Source organism: Heterocephalus glaber, unplaced genomic scaffold (genome assembly GCF_053883595.1).
Source record: "Heterocephalus glaber isolate CG9 unplaced genomic scaffold, H.glaber_assembly_v1.0 deba00001497, whole genome shotgun sequence".
Classification (NCBI taxonomy): domain Eukaryota; kingdom Metazoa; phylum Chordata; class Mammalia; order Rodentia; family Bathyergidae; genus Heterocephalus; species Heterocephalus glaber.
Genome location: NW_028258320.1, coordinates 14,361,676 through 14,384,795, shown reverse-complemented (window position 1 = coordinate 14,384,795; position 23,120 = coordinate 14,361,676). Strand labels below are relative to the sequence as shown.

Sequence of the window (23,120 nt, the reverse complement as noted above, 5' to 3'; positions counted from 1 at the left end):
GGAAGAGAGGAACAGATATTTAAATCGTGTGAGACTCAAAGAACTAAAAAAATACATTGTCACTGGGTGTGGTGGCACACCCCTGTAATCTCAGCACTCGGGAGGCTGATGCAGGAGCTGAGGCCTCAAGCAAAAAAAAAAGAAAAGAAAAAATTGGGCCAGGGTTTTAGCTCAGTGGTTCCACCACCTGCCTCACAAGCACAGGGTCTCGAGTTTGATCCCCAGTACCAAAAAATAAAAAATAAAAAAAAGGGAAGGAGCTGAGGCCAGCCTGGCCTACATAGCGAAATACTGTCTCAAACAAAACAAAAGCATCCCCACCTTCTGCGGACAAAAAAAAAAAATTACTTACTACTTGTCTATCTGTACCAGTTACAAATGGATTTTGAAATAGATTTTTTCATGACACCACTTTTTCTTTCTTTTTGCCACAGAGATTGAACCTGGGGCTTTCACACTGAGTTACATCAGCTTTTTAAATTTATTTTGAGACAGAGTCCCACTAATTGCCCAGGCTGGCCTGGAATTCCCAGTCCTCCTGGCTCCTCCATTTTCTGAGTGTCTGGGATTTTATGCGCCTGGCTATTGATGCCACCTTCAATTCATAGCTACCATAATTTCATGTACTGTAACTTGATAATAAAAATATTTTATTTCCATTTTCCCCAGTAATTTAGTTCACTTCTTTTTTGTTGCTGTGGCTGAGAATTAAGGTTAGAACAGGCAAATACTCTATATCTGTTTGGGGCCGGCGGGGAGAAGGATCCCTAAAGCTGAGAGTCCTATTTGAGCAATTACTTTGGCTGCTCACCTTCTCCTTTTTTTTTTTTTTTTTTGAGACAGGGTCTCACTATTAGTTCAAGCTGGCCTTAAACTCTCTATGTAGCCGAGGCTAGCCTTGAACTCTTAGCGATCCTGCTGTCTCAACCTCGCAAGTGCTAGGATTACAGGTTTGCGCCACCACACCCAGTACTTTCTTCTTTGACTTGGAAGTAGGGATGCGCCTGGTGCCCCCTTGTGGAAAACTGGCAGTACAACGCCCTTAGGAACTGTAGTTCTGCAGGTTTGGGAATTGAAGTTAGGGATTATAGGACATTGCCTAGAATTTTAGAGGTGAACTGTATGCATTGATAGATCAGTTCCCTAGAGCAAAAAGGAAATAGTCTGTCTTTTAAGATGTTAAATAGAGACTTAGGAGTTGGCCAGCCTATCCATTCCAGGAGGAGTGCATGAGTACTTATTATATTGTTCTTTGCATTTTTCTGTATTAAAAATGTTAAAATATATATGTATACTGCAGATTGAACCCAGGGCCTTGCACTGAGCTACATCCTCAGCCCTTTTATAATTTATTAACACCCACTACCACCACCACCTTTAGTGCTGGGGATTGAACTCAGGGCCTTAGTACTGAGCTATTTCCCCAGCCCTTTCTTCATTTTTTTTTCCACAGAGTAGGAAAAATTTATTGAGAAAAAGAAAGCTTCAGTCTAAGAGAGACAGAAGAGGGACCAGAAAGTGGGTTGCCCCCTCACCCAACTTCTCAAAGATGTTTTATGGGACAAAGCCACGAGGTGGGGTGGTCTTTCTTTCATTTTTTAAATTTTGAGACAATGTCTCACTAAGTTGCTGAATTGCCCAGTCTGGGTTTGAACTTGCCACCCTCTGCCTTAGCCTCCCATAGTTCTGGGCTTACAGGCATGTGCTGCCACACCCCCTCAATTTCATTTTTTATTTTGAGGCAGTGTCTCGCTAAACTGCCCAGTTTGTTCTCCAATTTTCAGTCATCCTGCCCCAGACTCCTGAGTAGCTGGAATACAGACATGCACTGCTGTTTCTGGCCAAAAATACATAGACTTTTAAAAATGGGTTAATTTGTTGTCTTCAGCTATATCCCAGGATATTTTATGCTAGTTTTACTATCTTCATTATGAATTGTACTTGTAAACAATAAATCAAGACCTATTTTTTTACATCCTACCCCCTTCTCTCAGATTAGGGAAGAACAAAGGGAACTAAAAATGAGGACTAACAGGAAGAGCCAGAAAAATACATGTTCTTGCATAACATGTAATGTTTTATTTGGTATAATTTAAAAAAAAACTGCTACATTGACAAGTTCAAATTTCTTTTTCCAATCAGTTTTTCAGATTAATTTAATATAATGAAACATCATCGTGTGTGTGTGTGTGTGTGTGTGTGTGTGTGTGTGTATGTGTGTATTTCAGAATGTATGGAGAGCCGTGATTTGTGGCACCACATACTAATGAGGCTTGTCTGAAGCCGGGACGGCCCCGGCAATGCTGTGGTAGATGGTTGTCACCTAGAAGAAAGGCTTATAATAAGGCATGTGACAACAGGGCTTTCTCCTGCTGCAGACATTAAACATCTTTTGGCTTGAGCGATTTTACCAGTTTTCACAGTTTTAGCAATAGAGATATCAGGCAACAGAATAGAATTAACTGAAGATTTGCATGTAAGATGCTGCTTTTTGACAGAAATAAGAATTGTGACATGATGAGATTTATTGAAGGCCGTCGCAGGACCACTTTAGCTATTATGTATGTTAGTGTTGTAACTACTTCTCTGTCTACTGTGTATCATGGCGCTTTAGTTTTTGCAAAGAAAATAATTGCGGGATTTCTCTTCCAAAGGACACTGAAGCCATGAAGAGAGCACTGGCCTCCATAGACTCCAAATTGAACCAGGCCAAAGGTTGGCTTCGTGACCCCAGTGCCTCCCCAGGTAACCCTTTAGTTCTGCTTTTCTGGTGTGCACAATGAAAAGCTAAAATCCAAAGAAAGAAAAGAAAGGAAGACATCCTTTCATAATCTGATACACTGCTGTAACTTTCTGGAACACACCTCATCCTTTGATAGTCTTGGCTAACTGAAGCATTAATGACCTTCAGAGGATGAGGGCATAGATCATATTGCCTCTCATCATGGAGGTATAGACCAAGCTGAGCTGGGCATTCTTCAACCATTCCCTGTATCAGAAGGACAATGGTTTTGAATAAAAGCTTTTCTCTGCTAGTTCCCATGGGGCAGACTTCCATTTATGTCAACAGAGTACTTAATTAAGCAGATTAAATACTGATGCCAATAAAAATTGGAAAGCAAAGTTGACTATAGAAAAATAAGACCCAAGTAGGTCATTGAATTTGGCTTTATGGATTTCCTAATTTAATATTTATTCATTTTTAGATTAATATTTGAATGAATGTGAAAAGCCTAATGGAGGTTGGAGGTGCTGAGTACTGTTAAACTGTTAGTGCCTGGGCCAGGGATTTAGCTCAGTGGTTCTGCTGCCTGCCTTGAAAGCACAAGGTTGTGAGTTTGATCCCTGGTACCAAAACAAACAAACAAACTGTCAGAGCCCGTTTCCATCATCCATATTCTTAACCCTCAGCTGGTTAGTATCTCCAGATGGATGTGATTCCAAGTACAGTAAGTCCCTGACTTATAAACGTTCGAGTTGCGAACTCTCACAGGTGTGCAGTATAAGACTTGCTTTGTCAGCTTGCAAGAAATTCTCCTGGAATGAAACTCGTTGGCAAGTTTGGGACTTACTGACTGCCTTTATCATTTTTTAGCAGCATCTGTGGTTGTAAGGGCAGTGGTCGGCTGTTAGCTATCAGATGGCTTCCCTTCTATTCACTTGTCTTCTCGAGTAGGATCACCCTTCCCTTCATGAATGAAGACTTGTAAAGTACCCTCTCTGAATGACCCACATGTCTACAATGCAGACATCGAGTGTCTGTCTATTTCAGGGGACGCTGGCGAGCAGGCCATCAGGCAGATCCTAGATGAAGCTGGAAAAGTCGGTGAGCTGTGCGCAGGCAAGGAGCGCAGGGAGATCCTGGGGACGTGCAAAATGCTGGGGCAGATGACTGACCAGGTGGCTGACCTCCGAGCCAGGTAAAGTCCCTCTGCTCTCACTGGACCATTAGCGAGTAGCTCGCTCCTCATGGTGTGATTTAGAGCAGGTCCACACCAGTTTTACTGGTATCTTTGGATATTAGATAACATAGGTATTATATTATTCGTCTGATGTGAACTTTCCCTTCTCAGAACTTTAAAAATACACAGATGTTGCTGGGCATGGTGGCCCACACTTATAATCCCATTCCTTGGGAGGCTGAGGCAGGAGGATTGCCATGAGTTGGAGGTCAGCCTGGGCTACATAGTGAGTTCAAGGCCAGCCTGAACTACACAGCAAGACCCTGTCTCAAAAAGAAAAGAAAACAAAACAAAAATAATAAAATAGAACGTCAGATGCTTAACGATAAAGTTGGAACTTATTCTATAATTGAAATAGAAATTTGCTTTTTTAGTTTCTAGCCATGGACTTATGAACATTAAATCATTTAAATAGATTGTCCTCTAAAATGATAATATCTGGGCTCTTTTGAGTTTGTATTTTACCATTGCTTACTTGGTTTTATAATTCTTTTATCTTTTATTCTCCTCAAGTTTTGGCTTTTAGAACTCCTTCCATAAGCTAAATAAATGTCTATAGTTTAGGGCCGGGGATTTAGCTCAGTGGCACTGTGCCTGCCTCAAAAGCGCAAGGTTCTGAGTTTGATGTCTGGTAACCCCTGCCCCCCAAATTTATTTAGTTTGCTATTGAGAACTCAGTGTAATATAGATCTATTTAGAATTTAGGCACGGAGTTAATGAAGTTTTAAAAGATTCTCATTTTAATGGAATTTTACAGATATTAAGAAAAATTGAAGTGTATGGAGATACTAGTATAGATAAAGTTTAATTTAGCTTTGAGAATGTTATGAAACTTCTCAAGACCATTGGGATATCCAGGGTGCCCTCACTCAGAGGGCTCAGAAACACCTCACATGCTGTATACCATTATACCTCATCTCAAAGTATTCACGTGTAAGAATACAGATCTTAGAGTGGTTCTTAACACATTCATGACAGGGCTGTAATTTGTATATCTCACTGCCAGGTGGCTCTGAACCACCAGTAGTCCATGCATGCCTGTCGCATTGGGCAGCATGGGACAGTCACACTGGGTGGTACAAGCCACCTGATGGAACTGTCACGCTTTTACCACTGGTGGCTCAAGCTGGCGGGAACAGGTTAACCTCTTTTGGACCAAGATCATTTTCATAATTTGATGTAAGCATTCACCATCACCTAAAAAGATGCAGTGAATATGCTCATTAAATAACATAATTTCTCAGTATTTGTGGGTTCATTGTAGCCCTACAAGCTCCAGGGCTGCAGGTTGTATCCTTATCCTGAAGGAGAGAAGAAACAGCTTAAATAAATATGGTTCCATTGAGCTCATTGAATCTTTCTTCTGCCGAGAATCAGTCTCACTTGCCATGAGCGTGACAAGAACTTTGCAGGAGGGACAAAAAGAAGTTTTGTTCCCATTTGGAGAAATGCCAATGCAGTTTGACAAGATTCTTGGCTCTTCTAATTTCTCATTTCTGCCTCTTTTGTCTGAAGCCTTTTCACAGTGTGGTAGACAGTTTTCACTTGGAATTCTCAAACACACAGTTGTGTGTGTTTAGAGAGATGAATATGAGCAAGAGAATGAGGCCGTTGTTGTATGGGATTGACCATTAATCTGTAAAAAGAAAAGGCTAGAACAGTGATGAGTAGCTTTGGGCCTGATTCACAGTGGAGTCTTCAGTGTCCTTTCATAAAGAAAGATTAGAAAGCTATCTTTCTGTTGTCCTTTCTTAAATATACCCAGTGGCTAATACACAACAACATTTTCTTCATTGGTATTCTTCTAGTCTTGAGTTTCAGCATTGTAAGAATATGTTTTAACTCCTATGGGATTCAGTAAACTTTTTATTTTAAAGGTAGTCCGTACATATTTTACTTTTTCACAGTTGGAGTTATATACCGACATGATTCCTCATGATGATTTACTACAATTGAGGTGGGGGGAAGCAAATTTAATCATAAATAGTGTGTTTCCTGAAAGTTTTCCCTTCTTTAGCTGGGTTAAAGGAAGGCAGGCCTCAAGTCTGAGAGAAGAAAGGTGTATATGTACCTTTTATATTTTTGACAGTAAATTTATGGAGTTCATTATCTCAAGTATTATTCTAGGTGAAAAATAGGTGGCTTTTTAAAAAGATACATAAATGAGTGTTAGGTTCGTATTATTACTAAGGGAAGAAAGATGTTTTGGGCTTCATCCTAAAGCTGGAAACTCAGATTAGAATATGCCATACCATTTTCTCAAATGATAAAGTTACCATTCCTGTGATTGAGTTTACCAGGCTGGTCGATTAAAAAAATTCTGAATTTGTAAAAAGTTGACAACTCATACTTTATGACTTGAAAGCCTGTTAAAGAAAACAAGTTTCTAATCGCTTCTCGGCCTTTTGGCTAAGATCAAGTGTAGAAAACAAGTTTCTACTAACATTTTTTTTTTTTTTTTGGTACCGGGGATTGAACTTGGGTCCTTACGCTTGTGAGGCAGGCAGCAGAACCACTGAGCTAAATCCCTGGCCCATAACATTTTCTTTTTTGAGTGGTGCAAACCATTTTTCAGAGAAGGAATTAGTGAAATTAGTTCTTTAGGAAATTGATGGGAAACAATTTGTAAGTTATCTAGGAGTAGAAAATAGACTTTTAAGATTACCATTAGGTTCATGGTAATAACGATAATTCAGCTGTAGTAGTAGGTTGTAATATTTGTATTGCTTTATTGTCAAAGTGTTTTCAAGTATATTATCTTTATGCTTGAAGCTACTCTGTTAAATAAGCAGGACAAGTACTATATTGTTGCCTACCTGCATTTTGTAAGCTGTTTCTATTGTATAAGTAAGAAAAAAACCCTCTAAAGTCCAACGGGGTTAAGCATCATGAACAAAGTTCCACAGGTACCAAGATTTAGCTTTTGGACACGGATCTAAATGATCTCAGTGTGGTGTGCTTTGGTAACACTGTGTGTGCTGCCTCGGAAAGAATTTTCGGTGTACACTTGCCCATAAATAAGACAATTTAATGGGCTACTTATTTCTAAAGCACATATTTCTATGGTAACAAAGCCCTTCACAGCAATAGGATCCCTAGAACATTTGCCAACTGAAGTTTAGATGTGGTTATATAATCACCACCAAGAGGAGAATAATTATCAAAATTTGCTGTCTTGACTTCAGTGTGGCTCTGTATTTCTATAAAGTGAATGTGTATTTTTAAAAGCAGAAGAGAAAGGAGATGGATTGGATGTCTCATTTAGCTGTGTTTTCATGTGCTGTCTGAGATTCCTGGGAAAAGGCAGAAGACAAGCATGTTAACGACAGGCATTGTGGTGTTGGGAATATTTTGTTATGAAGTATTTGAGGGGCTACAGTGACAGCATCTGTCTGTTTGAGCAGAGGACAAGGAGCCTCTCCAGTGGCCATGCAGAAAGCCCAGCAGGTGTCCCAAGGTCTGGATGTGCTCACAGCAAAAGTGGAAAATGCAGCTCGCAAGCTTGAAGCCATGACAAACTCAAAGCAGAGCATTGCAAAGAAGATTGATGCTGCTCAGGTAGTGACAGTGATTTCCAGAGGGGTTGGAAGAGAGAAAGTGTGCCATAAATATCCTGCATTCCTCCACCCACCCATGGGTGGATAATGGGTGTTTCTAGGTAATGGCTGATTGACTGCTTCCTGCAGTTAGGAGCGGTAACACCTTCCTCCCTCACAGGTTTAGACTAATGTTCATCTCTATTTTGAAATAAAGATCTTAATTTTGAGTACTTCAACTAGTTTAAAAATAGGCATGTAGAATACCAAGAGAATCCTAGCTCCTGATACAGATTGCAGTACATTGAAACTATTCCTTATTTCAGAATTCACAGTTATATTTGGTCATAGCAGAGTTAAAGGGTTAAGTTTTTCTGATTTCACTATATGTTAAATGAGTTTAAAGCATTTTACAAACACAAATGTTTGAGAAACTTGAAAAGTGTTCTTAGAGTTGGGCATGTAGCACGTGCCTATTTGTAATCCTAGCTACTTGGATGGCTGAGGCAGGAAGTTTGCAAGTTCAAGGCCAGCCTGGGCAACTTAGGAGACCCTGTCTCAAAATGAAATAATATAGGGCAGAGGATTTCGCTCAGCGGCACAGTGCCTGGCTGGCAAATGCGAGGTCCTGAGTTTGATCCCTGGTACAAAAAAAAAGTAAAAAGGAAAAAAAAAGAAATGATGTAGAAAGGGTTAGGGAGTATATTCAGTGGTAGTGTACTTGCTTAGCATATGTAAGACCCTGAGTTAAATCTCTAGTACCCCAAAAAGAAAGATTCCTCATTAATTCAAAGATGAGATAAAGTTCATGAATATATTTTATTCTAATGGAAATGGACAGAGTTAAAAAGAAGAAGGAGGGGCTGGGAGTGTAGTGTGGTTCATGGTTAGCACATATGAAGCCGTAGGTTTCTAGCCCCAGCATCAAAAATAAAAGGAGAAGAAGGGAGGGATTCAGTCTTACCTGAGCTAAGAGCCTCAATAAAACAAAAAGAATTAGCACTTTAAAAATGATTACTAGTGTGGATGACTTTAGAGGTACTTAGGAAGTTCCGTTAAATGTGTTTGATGAGTAGACTGCAGTGTTGTTCATTTCCCTGTGTAGAACTGGCTTGCAGATCCAAATGGTGGACCTGAAGGAGAAGAACAGATTCGAGGAGCTTTGGCTGAAGCACGGAAAATAGCAGAATTGTGTGATGATCCTAAAGAGAGAGATGACATTCTGCGATCCCTTGGAGAAATATCTGCTCTGACTTCTAAATTAGCAGATTTACGAAGACAGTATGTATTTAATCCCTTTAATTGCCCTTTAGTACCTCGCTTTCTCTCACCTCCTCCCCTCTCCTCTCTTTTTCCTGTAGGAACATAGAGAATTGAATTCTTGTAGATTAAATGCATGTATGTTGGTTGATAAATATATCAAAAAATTATGTTTTTGTACTTTGTTTTTTGTGTTGTTTTTTTTGTTGTTGTTTTGGTACCAGGGATTGAACTCGGGTCCTTGCGCTTGCACAGCAGGCAGCGAAGCCACTGAGCTAAAACCCCGGGCCCAAAAATTATGTTTTTAAAATTTCTAAACTAGGACTTTCTCTGCTATTTGTAAAACATGTCTGTTCGCCAGACATAGGAGGAAAGTAATTTTTATGGCCAGCTGTGAAAAGACTCCTGTGTCTGTATGTGGGGGAAAGGGAGAGGCATAAGGAGGTATTTCCTTTCTTCTCCAGCAGTGTTTTGTTTTTGTACTTGTTTTATTTTTTATTTTTATTTTTTTGTACTTGTTTTGAGACAGGGTTTCACTATGTAGTTCAGGCTGGCCTCAAACTCAGTATGTAGCCCTTGAACTCTTGGGAATCTTCCTGACTCAGCCACCTGAGCTGAGTCACCCACCTAATGTTATTTCTTAAGAAGTAATTATAAGAAATTCTTGCCAGGGATTTAACTCAGCGGTTTCGCTGCCTGCTGCGCAAGCGCAAGGACCCAAGTTCGATCCCCGGTACAAAAAAAAAAAGAAATTCTTAAATTGGGCCGGGGATTTAGCTCAGTGGTTTTGCCACCTGCTGTGCAAGCGCGAGGACCCGAGTTCGATCCCTTGTACCAAAAAAAAAAATCTTAAATTATGTTTCCTTGGTGATTGTTGCTGTAAAAACATCTTCACCACAGCTTCCCCTCTTAAGACTTTCATGGAACCTACTGTGATTATATGGGAAAGAGGTGTTGCTTTCTTCTGATAAGTATCTAGGTCTTTAAAAAACAAACTGCAGGGCCGGCGATTTAGCTCAGTGGTTCCGGTGCCTGCCGCGTAAGTGCAAGGTCCCGAGTTCGATCCCTGGTACCAAAAAAAACAAAACCAAACTGCAATACATGCTAAACAAACGCTACGGAAGGGTATAATGTCAAAAGTAAGTTACATTCTTTTCTTCCCCAGAGCTCCAGCCCCATTCTTGGAATAACCACACTCAAGTGTCTTGAGATACTCTAGTTTTCATTTAACCTGCATGTTTCCTCTTCTTCCATGCAAGAATGCCTAATTTTTTTGCTCCAGTGAGAGATACTTTAGAGCTCTTTGGAGTCTTTTGTTGACCAAGACTGCAATGCCAGCTAGTAAGGGAAACTTCTGCCCTGCCTTGTATCGTGAACTAAGTTTGGTGGAAGCGGGTTAGACATACTTAGGCTGAATGTTGTGGTTTCAGAGACCAGTCTGGGTGACAGCTCAAATCTGATTGATTATATGTCAGGGTCAGTCATTTGGAGATCACTGTCATATCAAATTCTTGAATTATTTCAATGAGAAAATGTGTACTTTATGAGTGGTAAAATATAATGTCTAAGATAGGTATATTAATCATTAATATTAACTCCTTAATATGTGGTGAAGAGATAATTAATGTTAATGATGATGACAGTAGACCTTCTTGTGTGGTTTCTTGTGCCGTATTATACGTATTGCTGTAACATTCTCATAAACATGCTACACATAACTTCTTGGCAGCAGGAGTAGCTATGACCAGAACTCCTTGTCTAGCTTTATAATGGGCAATGTTATAGAAACTAAAAATCATAAAGTAGATCTTGAAAGAGTATCTAAATTAGTTATTCTGGCAGATGGGTTAATATTTTTATTTTTACAGATGAAACAGGTGAGATTAGCCAGAAGGTTACTTTTCTATGACTGAGTGGACTCGAGATGTAAAGTTAGTCAGATTCTTTGTATATTGTTAATTGTTAAAATCTAGAATCTTTGGAATAAGGTTTTGGCAGTAGTTATTGACCTTTGTGAAACAATTGCCTTTTTTGTTTCTGTGTTAACTCTTGTTGAGGTTTTGGTTGCAAGGAACTAACTTGAATAAAAAGTGGAAGTTTAGCCAAGTGTGGTGGAATATGCCCATAAGCCTGGCACTCTGGGAAGCTGAGGAAGGAGGATTGCAAGTTTGAGCCCAGCCTGGGCAACTTAGTGAGATTCTGTCTCAAAAATAAAAAAATAGCCAAGCATAGGGCTGGGGATTTAGCTCAGTGGTGCCCCTGTGTGCCTCGCTGCCTGCCTCGAAAGCACAAGGTCCCAAGTTTAATCCTTGGTACAGAAAAAAAAAGCCAAGCGTGATGGTGTACACCTATAATCCCAGCACTTGGAAAGCTGAGGCAGGAGGATCACTGCAAATTCAAGGCCAGCCTGGGCTACATGGTAAGTTCAAGAACAGCCTAAACTACACAGTGAGACACTGTCTCAAAAACAAAAACAAACAAACAAAAGACTGGGGATATAGCTCAGTGCCAAGTCCCTAGGTTCAATCCCCAGTACCAGGGGGAAAAAAGTAGAGGTTTACTGAAAACATGTGGTGGCCTCTGATGGAACCCAGCAATTTGAACTGTGGCCAGGTATTGTAGCAACTAGAACTCCCTTTCTCTACCACTTCATCTTGAGCTGTATGATGTCCTCTATGTCTGCTTCACTCTGGGCATTTATTTGGAGGTTCTTCCTCTGGCTTTGACTACAATGGCCCAGGCTTAGTATAACTTTCCAGCTCTAGATCGTACCATTGTTGAGCATGCAGGGTTTTTGAAGTACGGATCAAGGATTATCTGAGAAGGTTGTTAAAAAATATGGACCTTTGGTCTCCATCCCAGGTATACTTAATCATAGTTTCTTTGGATGGTTTAACTGTATGTATATATTTTGAGACAGTGTCTTTCTGTATAATTCATGCTAGTCTTGAACTCACTATAGAGCCCAGGCTAGCCTTGAACTCATAGTGATCCTCCTGCCTCAGCCTCCTATCACCTCACCCAGCAGACTACTGTATTTATATTTAAAAATACGATCCCAGCTGCATAGTGAGATCCTGTCATTAAAAAAAAAAAGAGGACCCCAAGTGACTTTCATTCAGATTGTACTTTGAGAACCACCTAAATCTAGTCCTAAATCTAATTGAGTACCTATCCTGGCTGCAGTATGTTGTCCTTGAGTTAAATAACAGCCTGGTTTGATCTGCCATGGCAGGGATTAGGGATTGGGTGATACCAGTGTGAGGTAACACAGATACCATAGTAGCTTCAGAGCAAGCACTCTAAAGTTAGAGTGTTGGGTTCAAGCCTGACTCTGCCAAAATAATGGGATCTTGGGGCTTCGGGCCTCAGTTTTTGTTTCATTAAAAATTTTGGGGCCGGGGATTTAGCTCAGTGGTTCCGCTGCCTGCCTCGCAAGTGCAAGGACCTGAGTTCGATCCCTGGTACCAAAAAAAAAATACTTTTTTAAAAAAGATAATACAGATAGGGTTTGTGAAGATTAAATAAGAAGGGTGTTTGCAACAGTACCTGGCAGAATTAGGACTCAAAAGATGGTACTTATGTAGTTCTACTCTAACTCCTACTAGGCGCACCTAGTCCCACGGGAACTAGTGTTTTCAAGGGAGGGAGGCTGAGAGTGCAGGTAACCCAGTTAGCCAAACACTTGAGCTCCACTGAACTAGCCTGACGCAAACTTGTATTTAATGTCTTAAGTGGCACAAAACAATCTGAATCTAAATAGTTAATTTCTTATTCAAGAGCCAAATAAATAAACCACCCCTTTCATACCAAGTTAACTATGATCATTAGCAGCTTGCCATCTCATTAGCATTTGTCATTAGTAGTTTAGTTCTCAGCGTAACTAGTGTCTGTGTGTGACAGGATGGCTGTCTTTTCTTTGTAGGGGGAAAGGAGATTCCCCAGAGGCCCGAGCATTGGCCAAACAGGTGGCCACAGCCCTGCAGAACCTGCAGACCAAAACCAACAGGGCTGTGGCCAACAGCAGACCTGCCAAAGCAGCTGTCCACCTCGAGGGCAAGATTGAGCAAGCGCAGCGGTGGATTGATAATCCCACAGTGGATGACCGGGGTGTCGGTAAGGACCGGTGCACTTACCCTCATTAAACTGGTCTCTGAGCGGATGAGCAGGCTGCTGCTGGGGGTCCGGTAACATCCGTAATGAGGTGCCAGAGGGCTCTTCAGCTGCGGGTAAACCAGTCACCTTCCAATGTGATTCTACTTCCAAATGGACCCCATGAAACTCCTCATGATTTGATCAAGAAGTAAGAGAGAGTAAATGTTTTTGTTGTGTACAAATAGAAAGATGCTCATGTCATAATTGAAGCTTTGAACTAATTATTGCCAGTCCTAGTATCCTCTTGTTCTCTGGTATTTATGTTTTTACAGTCCTTGCCGAGGACCTAGTTAAATATAATTTTTGAAAATAGTAAAAGGCACCCAACTCCTCACATTATTTCAGTTGTGAGGGCTCAGTTTTATCAGTCAGCCTGAAAAAATTAACCTAAAATTTTAGCCAGGTGTGGTGGCGTGTGCCCGTAATCCCAGCTAGTTGGGAGGCTGAGGCAGGAGAATCACAAGTTGGAGATCAGCCTAGGCAAATTAGGGAGACTGTCTCAAAATAAAATAAAAATGTAACCTAAAATTTTACTTTTGGGAGACATTAGGAATAGATCGCAAGAATCCACTAAAAATGTACTTTATGATAGTGGATCTGCTGAAGCTGAAAGATCGTTCATTCCATTGCTGCATTTGTTTGATAAAAAAGATAAAATTTTAAATTGGTGGGTTTTGAGAGGCAAGAGAACGGGCTGATGTATAGCTTACTGGTGTAGGAATAAACTGATACAAACTTTTTGAATTTAGTATTGTGTGTTAAGGGCTTTAGGATTTAGCTCAGTGGTTCTGCCACCTGCCTCACAAGTGCAAGGTCCCGAGTTCAATCCCAGGTACTAAAAAAAAAAAAAAAAAAAAGAGTTTATATCCAGGGCCGGGGATTTAGCTCAGTGGTTTCGCCGCCTGTTGCACAAGTGCAAAAGACCCGAGTTCGATCCCCGGTACCCAAAAAAAGTTCATATCCATTGACTCAGCAGTTTGACTTTTAGGAATTTTCTTCTAAGTTCTTTCTTTCTGAGGAGTTAATGGAATGTAGGGAAGCAATGTAAGTGTTCCTTAAGTGGTGAAATAGTTATAGTTAATATGATAAAATACATGCTGCCCTCTTTCTCCTCCTCTGCCTCTTGTTCTTTTCCCCTCACCCTTTCTTTTTCTTCCTTACTGAGGATTGAACCCAGGGAGCACTGAGCTACATGCTCTTTTTGTTTTATTTTATTTTTGGTACCAGGGATCAAACTCAGGACCTTGCGTTTGCAAGGCAGGCGGTGGCACCACTGAGCTAAATAAATCTCTGGTTATTTTGAGGTGGAATCTTACTAAGTTGCCTAAGTTGGCCTCTAACTCAAGCTCCTCCTGCTTCAGCCTCCCTAATAGTTGAGATTAACAATGTGGGCCACCATACATGGCTAAATCATGTTTTCTTTGTTAGTGTTTTCTGCAGTGCTGGGGATCAAATCCAGAACCTCACCCATGCTAGGCAGGCACTCTATCAATAAGCTATACCCCCAAGCCCTAATCACGTTTTAAAAAGATATGTAGTGAAGTGGAAAAATACCCATGTTAAAGTAAAAGAATTGAGAAATACTAGTTTGATTCGGGTTAGAGCACTTCCACAGCATGCACAAGACCCTGAGTTTCATCCAAGCAACACACGCATACACACACAAAAAGAAAGGAAAGAAGGAAAGACTGATTAGCATTTAGAGACTGAGGGTGTAGCTCAGCGGGGGGACTCCTGCCTAGCATGCACCAGAACAAAACAGTAGTAATAAGGTATAGCTTATCTAGTCTTAGCTATACTTTTTCATATTTTTGAAGTGTTTTCTCAGGGAATCCTCCCCCACCTACTAAATGTTAAAAAAAAAAGGAAAAGCTTACCAGAATGTATTAAGTTATCTCCCGTGGGTTTATGTGAGTTGTAGTGCTGTCTTCTTGGTGTAGGTCAGGCTGCCATCCGGGGCCTTGTGGCTGAAGGGCATCGTCTGGCCAATGTCATGATGGGGCCTTACCGCCAAGATCTTCTTGCCAAGTGCGACCGCGTGGACCAGCTCACCGCTCAGCTGGCTGACCTGGCTGCCCGAGGGGAAGGGGAGAGTCCTCAGGCGAGAGCCCTTGCATCGCAGCTCCAGGACTCCTTAAAGGTAGGACTCGGGAGCCCTTAGAATGTAATTTTTATCCTTATCATTATTGCAAAATGACAGGTGGAAGGGAAAATTTTTAAAAGTATGTAATTTCTTGGGTTTTAGGAGAATAAAAAGAATGTGACCAAGGATGTAAGGAAATGCAAAACTTCTTTGAAAAAAGCTTACCAGTGTACAGTAGCAACTGAAGTGTTAAACCAAATTTCATTCAATCGAGAGCTCTTTCATGATATTTGCTCTGGTTCACTTGTACTTTTACTCAGCCTGTATTTTTCTTAAAATAGATTCTTTAAAAAACTTAAATATTTAAAAGAAAATTTTGTGATAATCCTAAAATCATAGGTTTGATGATGGGTTTTTGTTTTTGTTTTTGTTTTGGTACCGGGGATCGAAGTTGGGACCTTGGGCTTGTGAGGCAGGTGCCAGAACCACTGAGCTAAATCCCAGGCCCCTATAAAATCATAGGTTTAATAAGCTTTGTGTATTTTTTCTAGTATTTTTAAAATAACGTACTTATTAAAATTATTTGTGTGACACCTAAAACCATCTCAGGTGTTACATACCAGTATGTGCTACCCACTTTGAAAAACAGTGAGGGTGATGGAGATTTCTTTGCATAAATTCAGAAAACATAAATTGGACTAAATGATACAGCTATGAAAAAAGAACTTTAAGAATTTTTTTATAGACCCATGTTAAGAAATCAGTGCTTACATTGGATATTGGGTGTTTCTAGCAACTTAATTCCCAATCTTGATTTCTTTCCTAAGATAAGAAATTGCTGAGACATCTGGCACTGCATCCATCAGTTATTGAGGCCATCGTCAGGCCTCTCCAACGTTGGAAATAGTGAGGCGCTCTAAGGCAGAGCCTTCTTTGGGCTCAGCCCCATGATCCTTGGTGTCATTTCGTAGAGGCCCCTAAGAAAGGAAGAACATTTCCTCGATTGGGTAGAATGGTCTCGAGGGACACAAGGGTCACATCTTACCTGTGCTTTCAGACACTAGTCTCCTAGAGGACAGGATTCATAACTTAGTCCTTCCTGTACATAGCTGCCACCCAATAAATATTTATTGAGTAAAGCTGAATAAATGAATGTGCCAGTGAGCAGATATGCTTTTGAGATATTGATGGGAATTTTTATTTGTACACATTATTTTTAAGGACCTGAAAGCCCAGATGCAGGAGGCTATGACTCAGGAGGTGTCAGATGTTTTCAGTGATACCACAACTCCTATCAAGCTATTGGCAGTGGCAGCTACAGCCCCTCCAGATGCACCCAATAGGGAAGAGGTAGGTATCCGAGGTTTTCCTGTCTTCTTTTGGCCAGCCTCATATGTATATTTGTAAAGGTAAAATGTGGTTACACTTTACATCAGCAGCAGTGGTTGGGAAATTGTGGATAAAAGGTGGAAGAATAGAAGGGAAGAGGGTCTTTTAGTCTGCTAGGTTTATCAGTTATGAATGTCTTTGGTTGCAAGCAATAGTAGACTGTCAGAGATGAAAGCATATGGGATTTATTTCTACCACATGTCAAGAAACATGGAAGTAAATAGCTCTGCTGTTGGTTCACAAGCTAAAAAGCAGGAAAGCTGGCATCTCTAGGATTTTCTTGGTCTTTTCCTCCTGGTATGGGTTGGCTTTTGCTGCCCCAGCATTGTATTCAGGGCAGGAAGAAATGAGGGATGAGGTACTCCAGTCACAACTGTCAATTTTATTTTATTTTACTTTTTCCGATTTTTATTAGGGCACTTTGTTCACAGCACAGTTGGAACAACCCTTTAAAACTATTTGATGTCATTCTTCTCAACACTTCCACTGGCCCCTCCCTGTCCCAGAGTGAAGCCAAATCCTCACAGGGATGAGCTGGTAAGCCAGCTCTCCAGGAAAACAAACAAACCCCTTGATTTATAATGCCTGTGTTTTTCTGTGATGTAAACACACCCAGTGTGGCTAATACAAAGTGACTGGAAGCAGAGTTGGGAAAAGATGGGCATGTTTGACTCTTGGAAGCCGGTGTGGTCAGTAAAAGTGGCTTCAGCACATCACTGAGTGTGATCCCCTGTCTACTTCACTGACCTCATGTTGGTATTTAGTCTTTCCCTTCATGCTCCTCCACATTGACCTTAATTTCTGTAGACTGCTTTTCTCAGCATTTGTCAACACTTGACATATTCACCTTGCTATTTGCTTGTTGGTCTCACATTAGCGTGAAAGCTCCACGTGGGCAGAAACTTTAATTGCTCCATTTCCAGAACAACATTCAGCACATTATTGGTGCTGACAGAAAAACAGTAAAGGCTTTTCCAGAAATTTTCCAGGAAACTTTTGCTTTTGTCTCATTGACTAGAACTCTTATCACCTGGCCACCTCAGCTGCCAAAGAATCTAGGAAAGGATCTGTTTAGTTTTCCAGCCTTTATAGTATGGCAGCAAAAGAGAAGGAGTTTGAGTCCAGCACTTGGGATAGTGTGGGATTTGTGGTGAAGGTTAGGGTTATTTTTTTTTGGTACTGGAGATTGAACTCAGGACCTTGTGCTTGTGAGGCAGGTGGCAGAACCACTGAGCTAAATTCCGGTCCCTTGTTAGGGTTATTTTCATTTATTAGTAACCCCTGTTTTCTTTTCCTGCCTAGGTTACTAGGCAATTCAGCTCATGGGCCTTTCAGGCTAGGATGATTTGATACTTTTTTTTTTTTTTTGTATTAAATTCTTTTATTGGTACATTGTAGGTATACAACACAATTACATTTCTCATTGGGAATTAAGGACTAAATGTATAATAGGTCATGTGAAATAGGAAGAAAAGGGGCAAAGGGGAAGGAAGTGGGAGGGCTAGGGGAAAGGATAGAAGGGAATGGGATTAATATGAGAAAATGGAAAAATAGGAACAAAATTTTTGTAAATAGGGAGGGCTGGAGGGGTTGAAGGGAGGGCTGGGCAAGGGTGAAAAACAAGAACCAAGAGAGACTATGTAAAGGTGCAAATTTCCAATGATGAATGTCATTATATTGTATACCTAAAATGTACCAATTATTAGAATGAATAATCAATAATGTAAAATAGGAATAAAAGGTCCAAAGGGGTAGGAGTAGTGGGAGGCACGGGGGAAAGGAAAGAAAGGAAAGGAAAAAATGATGAGAAATGGAAAAAATGGAAATAAAGTCTTTGTAAATAGGGAAGGGTGGAGGGCTTGAAGGGAGGGCTAGGAATGGGGAAAAAATAAGACCCAAGATGCATTATATAAAGATTTGATACTTTTTCATTCTTGTCTTCTCTGAGTTTCACATCAGTAGGTCCAGCTATTTGCTAGTCCTTTCCACCTGGATGCTTCAGCAGTACCTCAGTGTATGTTGATTGTCTCCTGTTCTGTCTTGGAAATGTGTGTGTCAGCGTAGACTTTTCCACTCATCTTCAAACGCGAATAAGTAACTCGGGCATTAATTTGATCTTACAAATATTTCTCTTTTTTTTGGTATCAGGGATTGAACTCGGGACTTTGCAGTTTTGAGGCAGGTGGCAGAACCATTGAAGTAAATCCCTGGCCCTTACAAATATTTCTTGAGTTCTTTCCATTTTCCATTGATGTTTCCACAGTTCTGATTATTATTTTTCCCCTAGTACTGGGGACTGAACCCAAAGCCTTTACCTTAAGCTACATCCCCAGCCCTAATTATTTATTTATTTATGAGACAGGTACTTGTTAAGTTGCTGAGTTCCTGAAGCTGGGCTCAAACTGTGATCCTCCCATGTCAGTTCTGTTTCTCTGCCTACTTATTTTCTCATTCTTCTTTTCCTCCTAATTCCTCTTTGTCCTGTTATCCTTTCCTTCCTGGAAAGGTTAAGTGCCTTTCCTTTTATCCCATAATATCAGTGTTCAGCTCAGTTATTGCACATAGCATGTCATGTGTCTTAGTTGCTTTTCTCTCATTGCTAAGACAAAATACCCGACACCCAAAGTTAAAGGGGAAAGGGTTTATTTAGCACAGTTTGAAGAGGTTTCAGTTCATAATTGGCTGGCTCCAAGGCAGGGTGGCACATGGCAGAGGAGTGTCACAGAGGAGAAACAGTTCATGGTGCCCACATGGTAGCAAAAGCAACAAGGGAGAAGACAAGCTTTTTTCTGTCCCTTATATTGTATCCAGGGTACCGGGATTAGGATGGTGCCAAACCAATCAATGTACCGATTTAGTAATCACACACCCTTAATTCCAACATCACACATTGTAGATTCAGCTACCTCTAACCAAATGAGGCTTTGGGGGTACATCTAGACCCAAACCATAACCCTATGTTATAAATACCTCTTTATACCCCCCATCTCCCAGGCTGTGAGCTCCTTGAGGTGCAGAAATTGTGTCTTCTTCATCTTTGTGTCTTCAACATTTACCCTAGAGTTGGGCATGTAGTAGAGGTGGTTGGTAAATTTTGGTTGAGTGCCAAGAAAAGCAGCTAAGCAGTCAGTTAAATCAGTAGGGCATCAGACATAGTTTGGGATCAAGAGGGCAAGGAAGGTAGGCAGAAGGTAGAGTGAGGGAGAACAGCTAGGGTAAGAAACAAGGACTGAGGCCAGGAGAAGGAACTAGAGGATCAAGGACTTTAGGCAGAGGTTCTGAGCTTTAAATGGCAGGAACCCAGGAAGCTGAATCCGAACAAGAGGCCAGAATAGGGAACAGACTTAACAGGATAGACTCAGAACACTGGTGATGAGATTGGAGCTTGCTGTAGATCCAGAAAGCCTTTAGAGATTGTCTGCCTTGGGTCAGAACTAGACACCAGGATGGCCGGGCAGATTGAGGAAGGCATAGATAAAGAGGGTGCACTCTACCTCACAGTTCCTGACATTCTCCTTGCATACTGTAAATCTGACCCAGTGCTCTTGGGATACTTTGCCTTTCAGGTAACAATTGTAATGTTATTCAAACAAATGATTGAAAAGCATTTGTCATTTGTAAGTACGCTAAATGGTCTTCTTCATGATGTACAAGTTTGCATATTGAAGGAAAAGTTAACTTTTTTTTTTCTTTTTAATTCTTTTATTGGTACATTTTAGGTATACAGTACATTTCCATTTATCATTGGGTGCTTGTACCCGTACATGATGTATCTTAGTTCTTATTTTTTCCCCCATTACCTGTGCGTCCTTCACCCAAAAGTTAACTTTTAAAATTTGAGGGCTGGGGCCGGGGATTTAGCTCAGTGGTTTCGCTGCCTGCTGCACAAGTGCAAGGACCCGAGTTCAATCCCTGGTACCAAAAAAAAAATTGAGGGCTGACCTGGGCATGGTGGTGCACACTTGCAATCCCAGCACTCATGAGGATCGTCCCAAGTTTGAGGCCAGCCTAGGGTGCATAGTGACCTCAAGGATAGCCTGAACTATAGAGCAAGACCCTGTCTTTAAAAAAAAAAAAAATTGAGAGCTGAATAAACAATTATGTAGACGGTTTGCAATCAGGATTAATAAGTTACCCACCCTTGCCCTTGAGGCAAGCCCGAGTGTGAACACCAGGTCTATTAACCTATGGAGGTCAAAGGCAGAGTTTTTACAATATTAATGGTAATGGGATATATGAGGGCTAGTGTTCTAGGGAGGCTGGAGTTCAGTTTAGGACTCTTGGTGTATATTCTAGGCTTCAGCTGCGGACAGCGGAGTGGGTTTGTCTTCTTCAAACTAGAGGATGAACCTTTTGGGAATGGGGATTTAGTCTTCAGATTCTGTAAACTCTTTGTTGCAGGGTGTCTAATGCTGTGTGCCTTGCTTGCACTTGGTAAGTAAAGCTGACTGATGTGTAAAGCTGATGCATGTGTGTACATCCATGATTCTTACGGCTAAACTGCCGAGGAAATACATCGAGGCCAAGATTTGGCATTTGACTGTTTCAGCAATAGGGTTTGATGTCATCTCTAAAGTCTTTGAGTAGTTGCTTCAGTCTGCTTCAAGAGAGACTTTTTTTAAGCTGCTTAACGCACTTTATTGAAGAAAATTTTTTTATGTCTTTGTTTTTCTCTAAAGGTGTTTGATGAGAGGGCAGCAAACTTTGAAAACCATTCTGGAAGGCTTGGGGCCACAGCGGAGAAGGCGGCTGCAGTGGGAACGGCGAATAAATCAACAGTGGAAGGCATTCAGGCGTCAGTGAAGACGGCCCGAGAACTCACACCCCAGGTGAATTGTGCCCGTTCTTCATTTCAGTACTCAGCACATGGTACTGAGTAAAGCATGTTCATCACAAAAATTTCCTATACATTCTGAACTTACTGTAAGTCATATTTTAAAAAACACATATCCATAGTATCAAGGTCAGTGATTTCTAGGATTAGGATTATACAGGACTTTTAACTTTGACATTTTTGTATTGTTTGCATTTTTTTCTTACAATGAGCACATGTTAGTTTTAAAAGTACAAAAACTAGTAAAGCAGCTTTCCTCTCCAGCACACATATATAATTAGGAGAATATCTGGCTGACCTTGAGAGGTTATTTTGTTTATATTTCAGAGTTTATGTCTTTCTCCAGTATATATCTTTTAATCTCCTCTCTTTGAGTGGGTTAAAAAATCAGCTGTTCCATTGCTTTTCTTTTTTCTATTTAATTGTATAAACAAGGTACACACAATCATGTAACCAAAGTATAGGTAGTAAGTTTGGGAGCAAAAGGAGATTGGGAACAAAAGAACACAAGTTGGACAGGAATGAAAATTCTATCAGGTAATAGGTTTTTCTTTTTTTTTTTAGATTTAATTTATTTTATTAAAATAATATAATTGAACAATCAGATAACTTGTATCTTGTCAGGTGCAATAAAAACAAAATTAAAACCCAAATCATCAAGAAAACCTGGGTCCTGGCTTCCTTGCATACATGACGCCGAGGCTGACTAGGGACGGGGCTGGCCAGCGCCCACCCTGGGGCAGCTCCTGGAAGACAGATTCGGCATGAGGGGGCTGCTCCCATGGAGGGCAGATGGGACATGGGGACACATCCCCACAGTCAAGTTCCATAGTACCAAAGCAGACTCTCCACATCTGGGATCCCGGCAATCCTGGCTGTTTGGTGCATTATGTGCAAAACTGTTTGGTGCTGCACCACTGTCCGAGAGGTGAAAAAGCTGATTTCCAAAACACCATGTATCCCTGCACTGGGGCCGGGCTGTCCACCCCCTTTCTCTCCCCCAGGTAATAGGTTTTTCTTAAAAGTATCAGCCCATCATCCTTTAATGTATTAGTGCAGTTCTTCTTCTATTCAAATTGTAGAGAATCTGTTATTTTTCATTCATTTATTCAACAAATATTTATAAAGTACCTATAATATTTTGGGAATTCTGGTGAGCTTTATAAGTTTGTTATACTTGATTTCATGGGAACTTGGACGAGACAGGAAATAAGTAGTCTCATTATTTGTTTAGCTTTTGCCAGTGTGGCATTTTAGCAAATTAAGTTCTCTCTCTCTGTCTCATTCTGTCTGTCTCTTTCTGAGGATCAAGCCAAGAGCTTTGTTCATGCTAGGCAAGTATTTTACCACTGGGGTACATCCCAGCCCAAATTAGATGCTCTTCAAAGGTCAGACTCATCCATCTTTTAAAAAACATTTTTATAAAATATGAATATCTTTAGCCTTATTTAAAAATTCGGAAGCCACGTGTGGTGGCACAAGTCTATAATTCCAGCACTCAGGAGGCTGTGAGGCAGGAGGATCGCTCTTGAGTTCAAGGCCAGCCTGGACTACAAAGTGAGATGCAATCACAAAGAAACACTTACTTTCGTAAAACATGGAACATGAAACAGAATTTCAGTATAAAATTGAGATTCCTAAAAGAATCCCAAACAAACAGAAAACTAAGCTTAAGATGCTGATTTTGGAAGGAACTAGGACTTTGAAAGCAGATCTGGACTCTATGAACTTTTTTTTTTTCTTCCAGTACTAGGGACTGAAACTAGAGCCTTTCACGATGAGCTACATACCTAGCCCATTTTTTCTTTCTTGAGACAGGCTTTCACTGAGTTCCCCAGGTTGAACTTGAACTTGAGATCCTCCTACTTCAGCCTCTCAGAGTGCTGGGATACAGGCACGTA

At 40.7% G+C, this 23,120-nt stretch overlaps 1 protein-coding gene and 1 pseudogene across 3 annotated transcripts in view; both read left to right on the top strand.

Annotated features, from left to right (window-relative positions):
- Positions 1-23,120, top strand: part of Vcl (vinculin) — a 105,471-nt gene that overhangs the window by 66,765 nt on the left and 15,586 nt on the right. For all 3 annotated transcript variants that reach the window (XM_004846315.4, XM_004846314.4, XM_087185400.1), the window contains 8 exons: positions 2,655-2,745; positions 3,773-3,920; positions 7,367-7,520; positions 8,604-8,779; positions 12,684-12,874; positions 14,854-15,053; positions 16,218-16,346; positions 21,065-21,214. In XM_004846315.4, the coding sequence (XP_004846372.1) occupies positions 2,655-2,745; positions 3,773-3,920; positions 7,367-7,520; positions 8,604-8,779; positions 12,684-12,874; positions 14,854-15,053; positions 16,218-16,346; positions 21,065-21,214 (1,239 nt within the window). The remainder of the gene's footprint in view (positions 1-2,654; positions 2,746-3,772; positions 3,921-7,366; positions 7,521-8,603; positions 8,780-12,683; positions 12,875-14,853; positions 15,054-16,217; positions 16,347-21,064; positions 21,215-23,120) is intronic.
- Positions 6,352-6,530, top strand: LOC147825564 (U2 spliceosomal RNA; annotated as a pseudogene).